The 16,430-nt window shown below is 47.9% G+C and overlaps 4 protein-coding genes across 4 annotated transcripts; 3 read left to right on the plus strand and 1 right to left on the minus strand.

The window, feature by feature from the left end:
* Positions 1-122: 122 nt before the first annotated feature.
* On the plus strand, positions 123-1,056 carry RhiXN_05407 (uncharacterized protein; the record flags this gene model as incomplete). Its single annotated transcript, XM_043325223.1, has 3 exons — positions 123-242; positions 293-361; positions 415-1,056. The coding sequence occupies 3 exons, from the start codon at positions 123-125 to the stop codon at positions 1,054-1,056; spliced, it is 831 nt and encodes a 276-aa protein (XP_043177642.1).
* A 1,300-nt stretch (positions 1,057-2,356) lies between these two features.
* Positions 2,357-4,959, plus strand: RhiXN_05408 (Abhydrolase domain-containing protein; the record flags this gene model as incomplete). The annotated part of the gene is made up of 12 exons (XM_043325224.1): positions 2,357-2,645; positions 2,700-2,780; positions 2,839-3,198; positions 3,252-3,331; positions 3,389-3,535; positions 3,592-3,655; positions 3,708-4,016; positions 4,069-4,182; positions 4,236-4,333; positions 4,393-4,421; positions 4,480-4,546; positions 4,606-4,959. The coding sequence occupies 12 exons, from the start codon at positions 2,357-2,359 to the stop codon at positions 4,957-4,959; spliced, it is 1,992 nt and encodes a 663-aa protein (XP_043177643.1).
* An 895-nt stretch (positions 4,960-5,854) lies between these two features.
* On the minus strand, positions 5,855-11,754 carry RhiXN_05409 (uncharacterized protein; the record flags this gene model as incomplete). The annotated part of the gene is made up of 9 exons (XM_043325225.1): positions 5,855-6,240; positions 6,267-6,417; positions 6,483-6,746; positions 6,808-7,063; positions 7,132-8,549; positions 8,598-8,868; positions 8,921-9,171; positions 9,230-10,507; positions 10,570-11,754. The coding sequence occupies 9 exons, from the start codon at positions 11,752-11,754 to the stop codon at positions 5,855-5,857; spliced, it is 5,460 nt and encodes a 1,819-aa protein (XP_043177644.1).
* Positions 11,755-12,882: 1,128 nt separating this feature from the next.
* RhiXN_05410 (Abhydrolase domain-containing protein) lies at positions 12,883-15,483 on the plus strand (the record flags this gene model as incomplete). The annotated part of the gene is made up of 12 exons (XM_043325226.1): positions 12,883-13,162; positions 13,216-13,296; positions 13,354-13,713; positions 13,767-13,846; positions 13,904-14,050; positions 14,104-14,167; positions 14,220-14,543; positions 14,596-14,709; positions 14,764-14,861; positions 14,918-14,946; positions 15,000-15,066; positions 15,130-15,483. 12 exons carry the CDS (start codon positions 12,883-12,885, stop codon positions 15,481-15,483), a joined length of 1,998 nt encoding a protein of 665 aa, XP_043177645.1.
* Positions 15,484-16,430: the final 947 nt, after the last annotated feature.

The following is a 16,430-nucleotide window of genomic DNA, read 5'->3' on the forward strand; positions in this document are numbered from 1 at the left end:
TGGAGTATATATGAAGCCTTGGACTCGCTTGTTTTGAACCACCATCTCTTGCTCACCATCCCCACCCCCACCTCCGCCGCTCCACTACTTCACCTCATCCCCGACCTTGCCCCGCACCCAATATGCTCGCTATCCTTGAGCCATTCTGCCCTCTGACTACCATGGTGGGAACCAAACTTCCTTCTGCCTCGAGTCGACTTGTTAGTCAGCTTGAGTCACCCACTGCTGCTGGCCAGGCTAATGTGAGTGACCATGCCCTGGGTTGCTTTAATCTCGGCTAACGAGCCTCTAGAAGGGAACCGTACCGCTTCATTCGTTGACTGAGATTGTCACCGAGCCCGAAGCAAAGCAGGTCATACTTGTATGTTCTCTACTTTAACTAACATATTCACACAAGTCTAACTCTACTTACAGGATATGCTAGGGTCTGGCACCCCTGAATCAGTCATCCGTTCGATTTTCGAGACTGGCTACTACGAAATTGCAGTTCCTCCTCGATCTATCGGCGTACCGTATATCGCAATAACATATACAAACGACGAACAGGAAGGCTATATCTACGATATGAACTCCCAGCCCCCTCAGCATCTCGACCTGCTCACTGTCCCCAGGCCCGGTATGACAACTGTTGAACGAGATGAAGATGAAAACGAGGCAGCATGGGACAGACTCCAATGGGGCTCGATTGATTACCTTGACGATTCTGGAGAAGTTGACTCTATCCCCTGGCCGGTCTTATACACCAACACCGACTTTGAAGATCTCGAAGCGGTATCCGGTCTTGAGATTTACTTTTCAGGATCCAGCGATCGTTCTTGGGGGCTATGTACGCCGATTATGAATAATGGAATCGAACCATGGCGCCTGTCTAGAGCGTCGACTTCACAGTCGGCTCAGTTGGACATGTGGGCACGTGATTGGAGTGAAGACTACGAACTCGGGGATGCACAGCACTTGATTGTTGCTGATGATGACGAAGACCTGGAGCAGGACTCCAGCGCAGGCTCGAACTCGAGCTCGGACTCGGAGATGGAATGGTTTAGGGATGTAGAGTAGGGCGGAAGGTGGATGAGGATCGCGCATAGTTCCTGCCTTGGACAGTTGTATAGACTACCTCATGAGCAATTGTTGGACTATTATCATTTGTATTTTTACATGCAACTCCAATGTATTCATGTATTTTAGACAAAACCATCAAAATAAAATAAAATAAAGATAGCGAAGGTGCTGGTCAGCGTGTGTAGTACAGATAAAGATGACATTGTGATTTGAGCATACAACTACTTCGTCGGTTACAAGATATGCGAGACTTTTGAACACTATCACGCCCCCAAAATGTAGTACCAAGTTTGAGTAAAAGTGCTCCAAATATAGGCTGCTCTGTCATCTAAGCAGGGCAATATGGCCCAGCGCACGACTTTGGTGTAGCACCCTGAAGTATCTTAAATTGGCTCCATAGCCACCGCAAAGTTGAAAGGTGGCTGTGTCCATAGTCCCCATACGTCATCTTGAAGAATACCTCAGGTTCGTACCTCCACCCCGCGTCCTTCGGGGATCCCCCTTGACTCTTTAAGGAATATATCCATTCTGGGCTCAAGAGCTCGACACTGCCTAGCGTAGTTTCCCACGGCACAGAATCTTTCTCGGCGTGTTTCAAAGCATCGATCTTCACTCGGGGTTGCGTTTGGTGCCAGTTAACCGGGATTGTTAGGCATGTTCGAGGTAATTCTGTTATATGAATAATTAGGAAACATGATACTAGCCTAAGCAATATGGGAAAACGAAATCAGTTAGATGGATGTTAAATACTTTGTATTCGGTAATTATAATCTATTACTGGTGGGTATCCGGCTGACCTAGAGTAACAGCCCTTATTCGCTATGTGAATCCATGCCCGATGCGGTGTGGATAAATGTCCATATGCCCAAACCAAGGCCGTCCCTAGTTTAGTGAATTTTCTTGTCAGTGAGTGACTTTGTGCTGTATTCAATTAGACTCGTCGTCCAATAAGTAGGCTATGCACATGTAGTGTTATGAGGATTGGCTACGGTCCGATTGTCTCAGAAACATATTCCAATGGGCGCTCTATAATAGCTTGGCATTGATGTATTGCCGACGTTAATTACCTTTTTGTGACCATTTCAGGGAAGTCCAAGCATGAGGTCTCCCCGGAAAAGGAATTCCCCTTCGGGGAGGCTGTGCGCGACCCTTGATCGTGAAGTTGATATATTGGAATTAGAAGGGGCTTCTAATTTATGCACACTGCACAATGCGTGTAAGTGCGGTTCCTTGGTATTGCTGCTCTGGAGTATAAAGCGAGAGCAGGTAGGTAGAACGTTTCCTAAACTATCACAACATGCTTCCCTCTACGGGATCTCTCATCCTTGGTACTACCGCACTCGCCGCAGTTGTCAACGCCGACCCTTGGTCGCTTCCTGAAGGATATCACCAATACGCACCCAGGAATGAGGGGTTCAGCTGGGGCGAATGTCCAGGAAACTTCACTGGGCGCGAATGCTCGCGATTTGAGGTCCCTCTTGACTGGGCAAATCATAGTGCTGGGAAGGCATCCATTGCCGTTGCCAGGTACAAGGCTCCCAAACAGCCTAGGCTGGGGACGTTGTTTGTGAATCCCGGTGGTCCAAGTAAGCTATTTATGTCCTACATATATATGCTGGAAGCTGATCGCATTCTCATAGGTGGCAGCGGGATGGAACTAATCTTGTCGGTAGGGGCTGAGAAAATTTCGGAGATGACTGGCGGCCAGCATGACATTCTCAGTGAGTAGAACGTACACTTAGGCGGGTGAATGGTGCTGAACTGTCACTCCCCAATCAGGCTGGGACCCCCGTGGCGTTGGACTCACAGTCCCCCGCGCAGATTGCTTCAAGACTGGGACCGAGGAGAAAGCATTTTGGGAAGGAACCATCCCACGTGCCGGACTGGAAGCGCGGGGCAACTTCACCGATCAACGTGACCTGGATGCCTTTTACGAGCAAGCGGATGAGGTTGATGTTCTGCTTGAAGAGCTCGGTAAACGATGCATCGCATATAGCCCTGATACCTTCCAATACATTGGAACCGCTGCTGTTGTGCGCGACATGGTTGCGATGCATGACGCTATTGAGGGATCGAATAAGCCCATCGACTTTTGGGGATTATCTTATGGCACAGTAGTTGGTATCTACTTTGTGAACAGTAAGTTATTACGATGGATCTTGCTGTTTCGTAACACTGATCATTGTCTGCAGTGTTCCCAGATCGTGTCGGACGTGTATCATTGGATGGAGTAGTGGACCCTGAATACTGGGCGAATCGCCCCGCGCACGAGGTCAGTGGACAGCAATCCTATAAATTTGAATATATTCCTCATATTTTATCGACCTAGATGTGGAGACTCAAGACAGAATCGACCGATGAAGCTCTCACAGGGTTTGTCACCGCATGTGCTGCTGCCGGACCGTCCGGATGTGCTCTTGCAACAAAGGATTCTACTCCCGACAGTCTCAGGCAATATGCGCGCGAAATAATTGACGTAAGTGTAATCTCATTCTTTGGAAATTAGGAGACGGCTCATGACTGGTCGTCTAGGCTGCTTATGATTACAAGCGCAAAATTGGCCCTACCGCCGAAGTTGGGTCCGCGCTACTCCGAGGTAAGTCTGGAATCATTATAGTTCTCTACGTGACTCACATGACTTGATGCAGCTGCACTTTTCCGTGGAATGTACACGCCAAGGGGATGGCCTGCGCTGGCCGAAGCCGCGGCGGCATACGCTGAAACCTTCCGTAACCTCTCATTGCTATCGAACTCACCCCAGAAGCGCTGGCTTCTTGAGCCTTTGTCTGATATCTCTCGTCGACAAGCATCCAATAATGGGACTACAAACAACGACCCTGCTCCCGATTATTCGTTCCAAGGTGTAACGTGTGCAGACGCAGCCGATGCAGGAAATGTCACTACCAAGGACGTGTTTGACTTCTTGGTAGACGTGACTCGCGAAGTCAGTCCAATGTGTAAGCTCTTAAACATACATTATTCGATAATGGCCCTAATCAAGTCCTCCAGTCGGCCCACAGTGGACTGATGGTGGACTGTACTGCCACAGATGGCCCGTCAGAGCTGTTGAGAGATACACCGGCCCTTGGAACAAGAAACTCGCCAATCCTATCCTCGTCATAGGTATGTACTCCTCGCGTCGCCTGATTCATTTCATTGATCTTGATGCAACTTAGGTACTGAGGGCGACCCAGTTACACCCTATATCTCTGCAAAAAAGGTCGCAGATGCGCTGGGTGATTCGGCAGTTCTAATTGAGCAAGACGACTACGGTGTAAGTCCGGAGTAGTCAATCAGTTCTAACCTCGATCCGCTAAACGTCTCTTATTTTAGCACTTATCAATGACTATGCATTCGGACTGGTACGTAACATATTTTGCCTTATTTGTTGCGTCAACTAACTTAAACTCACGATCACAGCACCGTCGCCGCGCTCCAGGATTATTTCGTTAATAATAAGCTTCCTAGTCAAGATAAACTATGTGGGGTGAGTTATCTCTATGACATTCATACGAAACCTTGGGGTGCTAATTCTATATATGCCAGACCAATCAACAACTTTTCCCCGGACCTGGTGTTACCAAAAGCACCGTCTCCAAGCTTAGCGCTCACAATCTGTCATCCGATCCATCTTCGCTTGAAGATGAACTGGACAAGGCTCGCGAGCGCGGCGACAGGTTGTTTATCCTTGTCATTACACTCGCTGCCGCTTCCGGCCTTTTGCTCCTCTGCCTCATCTTCTCATGCATTCGTGGCCGCCGTAAATCGAAGGTTGCCCATGCGACATACATTCCCCGTGGGGCGTTTGAGAAGGGCAGCGATGAGCAAGGGCATATATACGATCCCTACGGCAAGGGAGCTGGGTCCAAATCGGGCGGATACGCACGTGTGGAGACATGATTATGATCATTTATGGTATATGATTCAGATTGCCCCTTGATTTAATTCATTTTTACATCCCTACATATCCTGATACCACATATGTATTTAACCTACAATTAGTACATGTATACTCTTTTGCAAATGCGTGAAACTTGAGTCTTCGTTTGAGACTGTTACCATTTCCAGCAATCGGAAATTGTACCATCATCAACCCAACGACTGGTTATATACATGTATCTGTGCCTCTATTGGAGGCTATAGTACAGAATACACGGAGGTTCGCAAGCCAGATTTTTGGTTCTCTCAAAGCATAAAATCCACTCAACCTATGCGTCGGTCGCGATCATATATGCTGTGCGGGTTCTGTATGCTGTACAAGCGAGGGAGCCCGTGGCCACCCGCACACGGCCTGAGGTGTGTTGGCCGGGCCACCCAAGACTGCGACCGTCCGGGTCGAAGGCTTGGGGGTGGCAGAGAACCGCACAGTCTGGATAGGTGATAGGAATTAGTGGATATATAGTAAAACGAATAATAAAATAAATAAGTACAAAAAACTCAATATGCAATGGAGTTTTAGGGATGGCGTCTGGGTCCTGAAAACGTGAGAAGAGGTCGAATCTTCGTGCTCAGTGCGCCATTCCGAGGTGGTAGTATGGGATGATGCCCGAGTGACTCACGTGACTCCGGCCACGCAGGACCCCCGATTATCCCGGGGGAGGCTTCTTCGGAAATCCGGCCTCCTACTAGTGTTCATATCCGGAAGCTTTTCGGCGGCCACCTATATGACTCATATCCGGAACCCGCGGATGCCTCGGAGCCCAAACCCTCCATGTCCGGAAGTTGAACGATGCCTCGGGCCGTATGCGCCCGGCGCTTAAATGTACATATCTATATCTATATACATATTTTCCTTTTACGATCCCGTTCTGGCTTTTGAACCCACTCGTGGTATACCGGCCTTCTCTAGTTCGGGTAAAAGACGCGCCAATTCATCTCTCTCGTCGAGAATGTGGCGATCCTTCAATTCGATGTCCTCAGTTTCCGAGCCTGGCGTGTTTACGAAGCCGACGCGCATCAAGAGCTCGTTTGTCGGTACAAGTTGGTAGTACGGGATCTCCATTGGCCGACCAAGATGTATAGCACGATACTTGGCCCGCGATGCAACCTTCTGATAGGTTTGGACTGCGACATATGAGATGTGCCCGAGATGAGTGGTCTGGGGGACCCATAGGTTCATCCCATTGTATCCGCCCTCCTTGATGTATATAGCCATAACTGTAATATCCAGTTTGAGTTTTTCTGCATAAATATGAGTCAAGACTTACCTCGTCCAAGCATAATTTGCTTTTCCAACATAATCCAGACAAAAGTCCCGGGTTTGATTGGGTCAATGATAGTAATTCGTGCCGTGGCAATATCTTCGAGTAGCCTGGGAATGCCGCGTTTCCGCAAGCAATCGCGTCGAAGTTTGACATACTATCAAGAATTCGGTTATTTACAACGTTTTTCTGGTAAAGTAGCGAACTTGAAACATTACTTACGGAGTCTGCACGGGTCTCTGCGGCTTTTTTAGCATTTGCTGTGTTGCCCTTGAATTGTCCATCCGTCTCACCCCCACTTACAATCCAGCGTTGTAGGCGGGGGGAGATCTTATGACTACTAAGCTCATGATCGCGCAATGTCTGCAAGAACGAGCGAGCTAGCGCTGCGTGACTTGTCTCTGTTGATAGTCCTTCCGATGCGTGCGGGGTAGCCAATGAGCCTGGAAGGACCTCCCCTTGTTGGGAGGCAGTTTTACCTAGTAGCTATGTATGATCGTATATCAATAATCAGTGTTGACGATGAGTGACTACAATATATGCTCACGCCTGCCTTAAATTTTGCATAATTTTTGCTACTCTTGAGTGCGCGTGGATTTTGATGGCGCTGTCGGATCTGCAGTAGGATATCAAAGTTGAGCTCGACCAAAGAGCGTTGTTGGGGAAAGGTTTCGCTATTCATATCTTGAATTTGTGACTCAAGAAAGTTGGGGTCAGACATTTCTGTGGTCGATTTTGTATGTTCCTCAACGGCTGTGCGGTCAAGCAGTACATCGGCATCGTTTTCGGGGGGAAGGTTGTCACTAAAACACCGTGGCAGGAAAATATTATCAGCCATTTGGGAACAATTAGAGAGATTTTGTCCACTTACATGAGAGCCGTGGCCTCGGTTTGAAGAGCCGCATTAGCATACACTAAGTTATCGCGTTGAATAGAAATTGATTCAAGCGGAAGGTCGTGGGCATCTGCAAGCTCAACTAGCTCTTGAAACGCTTCACTTGATGATAAGTCTTCTGCCACACCTGTGTTGGACTCGGGGCTTGTATCTTCTTCAGATTGATCAAATGTACTTGTATGGTCCAGCGCTGTTGCAGGGACCAGGTCATCGGGAAGTATATTCACTGCCTGAGCAAGTAGAATCGCCTCGCGGTATGCAATATATGCAATTTCTGCAATCTCGCCGTCTGTTGGGAAGCAAGCTAGAAGTGACAAGTCAACATTTGTTGAATCCATGTATGTATGCTGGTAGCCAGTTGCTTTCCTCTGACGCTCTGTCGATGCTGCGGAAAACTCGGGACTGTTTCGATAGGATGCGCGGAGCAGAACACGAAGTTTAGGCACAGAGAAAATAAAGTCAAGGTATGTAAAGTCTGGAACAAGCTTTCGCATTTCGGCAAAAAAGTGTTCGCAGGCTTCACTCGAGTGCAGCCAGGGTAAAAGGGGAGTCCCCTCGGGCATATAGTCACGATAAGCATAGATGAGCAAGATTAAGCCCTCAATTATTGTTGTTAAGATGTTGAAAGCCTGTTGCGAGATGAAATATCGAGATAATAAGTAGCCAGAGTCCAGGAGAAATTGTCGCCAGAAATCGAAGAAGAATTTTGCTCGAAGTACCATCCACAGCCGATCTGCGTGCAAAATGTGTCGGCTCTGGTATGCATCACCGAGTTCACCTGCTATGTATAGATAGACTGCTAAGCCAAGGTACTGGGGTCGTTTTTTGACTACGAATGAAAGTGTGAACTGGTTGAATACACATTCCGTGGAAACATCGTCCTGCCGATCGTTATTTTCGACATCGCGACGATGGAGGGTTGAATCGGGATCTTCAGCAATGTCGCGAACTTGAGAATACATTGGTGTCCTGGAACCCATTACTAAAAGCCGAGCACCTGAGTATAGGGTATTACGCAATGTTTTGAGTGCGTGTTTACTATCCTGGATGATTACACATGGATTATCCTTGGTCTTGCCGTCTAAGAGACCTAGTTTGAAGTCCAAGGGGTCTGGAGTAGATAGGCTGTTGGGAAGGCGCCGTGAAGGATGCGGGACAGTATAGTGTCGGTATTTATCCATGGACATAAAGAGTGACTCCTGGATATTTTGTTCGATTGCGCTGCCATCCGTAGCATACGAAATGACATGTATTCCTCGGGCAAGTAGGCCTTGAATGACAAGTTTCAAGTAGCCAATAAGTGACTGGGTCGTAGCATTTGAGGCAATTGGTAGTGCAGCAATGGCAAGAGGGGGTATATGCGGCAATGGGACCTGTAAAACCCAGAGCCGAAGCTATAATAGGGATTAGGCCCAAGTCCAGCGCTAGTTTAAGGATCGTACCTTCGAAGCCTTGGAAAGTTTCCCATCCTTCAGAATTGACGTAAGTTCTTCTGTGCTTGCAACAGCGATGGCGCCCGTAGTTCCGCCAAGCAAATACCACAGTTTTGTACTTGTATCGTAGTAGGTTTTGAGAGCGGGCAGGAGCTTGGTGTCATCGCATGACAAGCACACCGGGCCTGTGTAATTAATCGAAGAAAAATAAATCTGTGCAATTTCGAAAACACCATCGTCGATTGCTAGAGGGAAACGACGCTCTCGGCCTCGGATTACTCTACAAAGACTCTCAATAGGCCTGTAACTAGATAATAACTGGTGCTACATACCGAAAATTCGATGCAGTTCGACCCCCAAAGATGTTACGAAATGTTTGATATGCAAGTGGGGATATATTGACGATTTCGTGGCAAAATTGGTCGAATTCGGGGGGATATTTGGCATTCTGAAGGCCAACTCCACGAAGCGCCTTGTCGTCCATCATTGCCATCACTTCAACCATCCCACAGAAAATCTTTCGATCTTTCATTTCGCCTTTAAGTACCTGTAAAAGAAATCGTTGCGCTGGAGTCCTCTCGTCCTAAAATCATCAATTTTTCAGTTTGAAAGGAAATTAAATAATAATGAATGTAACTTACCTTGTTGACAATGAGTTCATACACACCGTGTACCTTCGCAAACTGCATGCACGAGGATGCCCGAACCCATCGCCTATTGGTAAATTTTTGATTCGGCTTTGCTTCATATCGGACAGCGGCTCTGAAACGTCGGAGCTTCAACAGAGCCGCACAATTTTTGCATGAACGCAATCTGCCGTCTGAAGTGCGCCCTCTTCGAGCAATGCGAGTACAGGCCGAGGCAATAACAACATTACGGGACTCATCTACACGCCAGGCGACATTTCCATGAGCTTCGTTCCGAACATTCTGTTGCTCTTCTGCTCCGAGTTCGGCATATGGTATTGAATAAAGAGCAAACGCAAAGTGCTTATATGCGCGACTTCCTCCCCCAATATACGTAGTTCGAAGCAAGTAATTAGATATACCTGACATATCTTCTTCCGAGAGGCCTGGGCACATGCGCTCGATCTCCTGCTGAGAAGATGGTGTTGAAGTAGATGACGAAGATGCGACCATAGCAGGCAAGCCAGGAGTAGAAAGCTGTGGCTCTGGGCCAGTAAGATTTGCACTAGTGCTGATAGAGCGGTCAGAACGCCGTTTGAAACCAGCAAACGAGGTGAGAGGGAGCATTCCGGCACCATCGGACTTCTTCAAGCTTTTTGACTTTCTTCCTGAGGATGCTCCTGTCGCCTGTGGCCCACAAGTTTTTGCTTGGACGTGTGTTTTGAAATTTTTGGTATCGTATGGCTGGCGCATCTTGAACTTATTCCCGCATGTCGAGTGTCGTACATATAGTGGGTTTTCGCGATCGAGCACAGCATAATTATCGAGATCTTTGATCGTTGCTTCAAAACGAGCCCATCGAAGGTTGTCGATTTGAAAGTTTCCTTCGCGAACGGCTCCTAAGACAGTCCGGGTATGTGCTGCCGACTTCCCAGGCTTTTGTCGTTTTCTCGGGCGTTTCAAACTCTCTGAGCTGGAGTTGGAGTCTGAACTCGAGTCTGAGTCCAATCCCGAGCGTATCAAAACCTGGTTTCGATGCACGAGCTCTGGATCATCCGTTGCATCCCCATCGGTCTGGTCATCGGATAAGTTTAAGGCGTTGAATTCGACATTCTCGATTACATCTGAAGAAAATCCATCGAAGAAATTGTCATCGGAGGAGAGATAACCGGAGGCTTGATGAGGAGATGTTGGGGGCTCGGCAATAAATAAACCTTGTCCGATTGACCCAGCTAACGAATTGGCCAATATGCGCGATATCGGCAATGGGGGGTTGATAATGGAATCAGATCCCTTTGAAATAAATATGTTTAGTAGATACACGGGATCAGCAATAGGCACAAGGAGAAGCTTACATTCGGCACTAATATTCGGTACGCTATTTCCACAAATTTTGATGCCCGATATGCCGAGGCAAGACCTTCGTCCCATAATGGGTCTTCAAAGACCTGCCTTTCAATGGTATTGACCGCACAAACTCCACAGGAAGTCGCATCGTCCACTTGAGTACCGCATGGCATCTGTTCAGACACAAATTTGTCGTAACCCCAAGTCGCTTTCAGCCAGGCGTTGATTATATTCCGAATGCGAGCCGAACTTCTCTGGCCACCCATCGAGTCGCCATAACGGATGACCTGCCGGTTGAAGTCAACCTCTAGCGCGATCCAGTGTACGTCAGAGTAGTTATAGACGGTATAGAGCAGTGGGCGCTCCCCATTTCGAATCCGATTTTGAAGTGGCGAAAGAAACCGAGAGATCGCTTCGGGAGGAATACTGGGTGGAATGGTTTCGAATCGTCGAATAATGCCCCGGAGGACTTCGGGTGAGTAGAAAATAACTGAATTATGGGGAGGTCGCAATTGAGCCTCGCCTGGTTCGCGTGATTCAAAGCGGAGCTGCGCCGATTCGAGCATCCAATCAATATGTCGAGTGGCCAACCAATTGTTTGAGAGAAAGAACGATAGATCAGCGGCAGAGCATCTGGTTTCGAACGGAATTGCAGTGTCCCATCCTATATGCGATATATAATCCCATGCTTGAGTGAAAACTTGTAAAGCAGCCGGGTGGTTTGAAGTCGATTTAGCTTGGGATAGCCAGTCACACGCGCTACGCCATTGGTCCTGTTTCTGTCTGCCTGATAGCACTAATTCCCACCATGTCAATATCCAGATTGGGTAATAATGAGCGTTTCCATCGTTTGTCACATGGAATATCGACTGGACTTCATCGGGCTGTACATTCTGCCACTCTTTCCGCAGAGATAGGAAGAGTGTAGGATCGGGAATCGAATGACCAATGAGATCCGCACCAATTGCTGTGGGCAAATGATCGTGGAAACGAGTCGTAGAAGAGGCGATTTGCTCGGGCGAATTATTATTCAGAGGTGGGAAAGTGAATCGAAGAGCATCGGGGACTGGAGCATCAAAGGCGGGGAGCAAATTTAAGAAAATATTGGGGATGGAAAGCGCGCTGTTCTGTTCGATTATATCCTGCCCGGGCGCAATGATATTACGCGCAGACAATTTGCCTAAACTTCCCATAGTACTCGCACGAGATGGAAATTCGAGCACGAAGGAGCTCTGACTCTGGCTATGGTCACGTAAATCACTAACACCAACGAAAAATTTGTGTGCGAAGCTCAGAAAATAACCCCGAGTGTTGGTAATTATAAGCCAAATGCAAACGCATATACCCGGGGCATCAAGCTCAAAACGGAATGGGAAAACAATAAATTCAACTTAAACTAGTAAATACAGTAGGTTGATATACTAGAAACATAACCTAGCCCCCGAGCGAGGCTGTAAGTTGAATACCGTTACGATCAAAAGTGACCCTTTGACGGCGTTAGCGCCCGGAAAAAATTTTCCCCGGAGGATGGACCTCCACGTGATGTCCGGAAGCCGAAGAAGCCTCGGGCCGCGGCGACCCCTTCATGTCCGGATTTGCACGATGCCTACCCCCCTCCAACCAGGGCTTCATGTCCGGAAAAAACGATGCCTCCCCCCTCCCGGCCACTAGGATCCATGTCCGGAAGCCGAAGAAGCCTCCCCCGGGATAATCGGGGGTCCTGGCCACGCATGTGGTGTCGCGCCACTGACATGTCCACAACTGGGAGACAGGTCAACGGCCTCGATTTGGTACACATATGCATACCCCCCACACGGGTGCATCTGCCCGAATGAAGGCTGTCCTCTACATTCAACGGGCTCGTCGATTAGTGAGTTGCTTTATGCTGTGTTTAATTGGACTTGTTGTTCAACCGACAGGCTATGCGTATATATATCTTGTGAGAACTGGTTGGCTCGGCCAACACCCTTTAATGAGCGCTTTACGAAGGCTTGGCATTGATGGGATGCTAACGTGGTTTACCTTTTTAAGAATACTTTGGGGGAAGTTATGACACTGTTACGACAAGCAAGTCATCAATTCAAATACGAACCTGAAATGCTAACACAAATAGTGAGAACTAGGAACAGGGTATACCCGAAATAGGGATTGTCCCTGGGGAGGCTGTGTGGCCCCTTGATCCTGACGTTCAATATACCGAAGTCGGAAGGGGTTTCTCGGGTATGCGCACTGCATCATGTGTGAAGGGCTGATCTTTCATATCATGGACTTGGGATATAAAACAAAGCAGGTAGGTAGAGCGTTTACTAAACTATCACAACATGCTTCCCTCTCTCATTATCGGTGCTACTGCCCTCGCCGCAGTGGTCCGTGCTGACCCTTGGTCACTTCCCGAAGGATATCACCGATACGCACCTCGAGCCGAAGGGTTCAACTGGGGTGAATGTCCAGGAAACTTTACTGGGCGTGAATGCTCGCGATTCGAGGTTCCCCTTGACTGGGCAAATCATAGCGTTGGAAAGGCGACGCTTGCTGTTGCTAGGTACAAGGCTACAAAAGAACCTAAGCTCGGAACGCTCTTTGTGAATCCTGGTGGTCCAAGTAGGTTCCCTGTTCATTGTGTACATGCCAAAATGCTGACCTGTTTTTCATAGGCGGTAGCGGAGTAGAGCTCATCCTATCGTCAGGTGCCGAAAGAATCTCAGAGATGGCTGGTGATCAATATGACGTCGTTAGTGAGTTGGAGGTAGCCCTACACCCGCAAATATGGATAGCTTATTGTTGGTCATTAGGTTGGGACCCCCGTGGTGTTGGTCTCACGGTTCCCCGCGCAGACTGCTTCAAGACTGGGACCGAAGAAAACGCGTTTTGGGAAGGAACCATTCCACGCGCAGGGCTCGAAGCGCGGGGTAACTTCACCGATCAGCGCGATCTTGATGCATTTTATGAGCAAGAGGACGAGGTCGATGTACTGTTGGAGGAACTCGGCAAACGCTGTGTCGCATATAGCCCTGATACATTCCAGTACATTGGAACCGCCGCCGCCGCACGCGATATGGTTGCCATGCACGACGTTCTCGAGGGGCCAAATAAGCCTGTTGACTATTGGGGGCTTTCGTATGGTACAGTAGTTGGTATCTACTTTGTGAATAGTACGTCAATTCTGCGAGAACTATTGTCTTGTCTTGCTAACGACCCCATCCAGTGTTCCCGGATCGCGTTGGGCGCGTAGTACTTGATGGAGTTGTTGACCCTGAGTACTGGGCGAACCGCCCTGCGCACGAGGTTAGTGAGAAATTCCCCCATCACTTTGAATCAGCCAATAATATTTAACCAATCCAGATGTGGAGGATCAAGACAGAATCCACAGATGAAGCACTTACGGGATTCCTGACCGCTTGCGCCGCTGCTGGACCATCGGGATGTGCACTTGCGACCAAAAACTCCACCACAGATAGCCTCCGGGAGCTAGTGCGTGACTTGATTGATGTAAGTCAGGGGTGCATTAGGAAACTGGAGCAAACTTATAACCGGTTGCTTAGGCTGCCTATGACTACAAACGCGAGAATGGCCCTAATGCCCAAGTTGGATCTGCAATGATTCGAAGTGAGTGAGAAATGACGATTCAACTATACTTCATACTTATCGTTCGGTAAAGTGGCAATCTACCGTGGGTTGTACACGCCATCGCGATGGCCTGCCATGGCTGAAGAGGGTGCCAAATACGTTGAAGCTTTCCGCAATCTCTCACTGCTGTCGAATTCGCCTCACAAACGCTCACTTCTCGAACCCTTGCTTGATATTGTTCGTCGACAGACTTCCAACAATGGAACTTCTAACAATGGAACTTCCAACAACGACCCTGCTCCCGACTATTCGTTCCAAGGCGTAACTTGCGCGGACGCAGTCGATGCGGGAAACACCACCACCAGGGACGTATTTGACTTCTTGGTAAAAGTGACTCGTGAAGTCAGCCCAATGTGTAAGTTTATAGGTTATTCACGACGCAATGATGGCTAAACCAAGTCTATCAGTCGGCCCGCAGTGGGGTGACGGTGGCTTATACTGCCATCGCTGGCCAGTTCGGGCTGTCGAGCGCTATACTGGACCCTGGAATAAGAAGCTCTCCAACCCTATCCTCGTTATTGGTATGTGCACTCGCGCCTGTTGTATTTTCATTGAAAAGTATTAACGCAAAACAGGTAACGAGGCTGACCCCGTCACTCCTTATATCTCTGCGAAAAAGGTTGCCGATGCACTGGGTGACTCGGCCATTCTAATCGAACAAGATGATTATGGTGTAAGTTCCATATGGAGGAAGATTCTGATATAGACCACTAATAAGCTCACTTTTAGCATCTATCGTTGGCCATGCACTCGACCTGGTATGTGTAGTACTCATTCTTTACTTACTCTGTAAACTAATTTTTAATAACAGTACTATCTCTGCTCTCCAAGATTATTTCCTTAACAACAAGCTTCCTAGCCAAGATAAACTTTGCGGAGTAAGTTGGCTTCAAATCATTCATATACATTCTCCTGGACCTAATCAATCCCGTGCGCACCAGACCAACCAGCAACTCTTCCCCGGACCTGGTGTTACAAAGAGCACAATCTCCAAACTCAACGTCCATAACTCAGCAACCGACCCATCCTCGCTTGAAGATGAACTGGACAAGGCTCGTGAACGCGGCGACAAGTTGTTTATCCTCGTCATTACACTCGCTGCCGCTTCCGGTCTTTTGCTCCTCGGTCTCATCTTCTCGTGCATCCGTGGCCGCCGTAAATCGAAGGTTGCCCATGCGACATACATTCCTCGTGGGGCATTCGAGAAGGGTGGCGACGAGCAAGGGCATATATATGATCCGTACGGCAAGGGCTCTGGGTCGAAGTCAGGCGGATACGCACGTGTGGAGACGTGATTATGATCACTTATGGTATACGATTCAAACCCCCCCCCCTTGATTTAGTTAAAATGAAGCGCCTCTTACGTTCTTGTATGGATTGATACCACTGATGTATTTAACTTGCATTCACTACATGTACTCTCTTGTATTTAACTGCGTGAAATTTGGGTTTCACCCGACTTTTTTCCCCCTTCAGCTTAAGTGATAAAGAATGGGACATCCATCGATGGAGCTATGATTTCTACTGTTATACGTGCGCTTTTATAATAACTTAGGGTCAGTCTGTGCACATTAGGTTAGTGTGGGATATATTTCGGGCGTATCATCGATTCTAATTTATGAATAAGATCGACGATAGAGTATGATAAAAAATTTGACTAGATGGCCTCTCGTCGCAATTCGTGGCGCATATATCCTATCAATAATAGTATTGTTATCGTATAACTTGAAACCAAAGAAAACCAAATCTGTTACACAGTAACCTTTTGTAGTGGAATACTCATATCGCAAAACGCTTACATAAGCAAGGGGCACCGCATAAGCCTGCATACATATTCAGCAGCCTGTGTAGGCCCCACGTTCGAATGCCATACTTACCAACTTGATCGACTCCGCCTGAGATATAGTATTGCGTAATCATCCGCTATTGCGCTGCACACAAGGTTTTCATCACAGCACGGTCTGACAGCTTGTCAATCCGGTGACTCACTGCCTCGCCATCATATGGCCGAAACGAGGGCGCTGATAACGGAGTCATCCAGCTCTGGCTTTACCGCTGAGCACCGCAACGCCTCCTCTTGGCATTCGCGTACAGTATATAACCCTAAATAGTGTAGCTTGTTCCAACATCAATCTAATACATCCCCAATCTTATACCATATTCCTTTACTAAACTTTAGTTCATTAAATCTCACTTCACTCACACTAAATCATAAAATGGGCTGTAATTCGAGCAAACCTTA

Source organism: Rhizoctonia solani, chromosome 2, assembly GCF_016906535.1.
Source record: "Rhizoctonia solani chromosome 2, complete sequence".
NCBI classification, from domain to species: domain Eukaryota; kingdom Fungi; phylum Basidiomycota; class Agaricomycetes; order Cantharellales; family Ceratobasidiaceae; genus Rhizoctonia; species Rhizoctonia solani.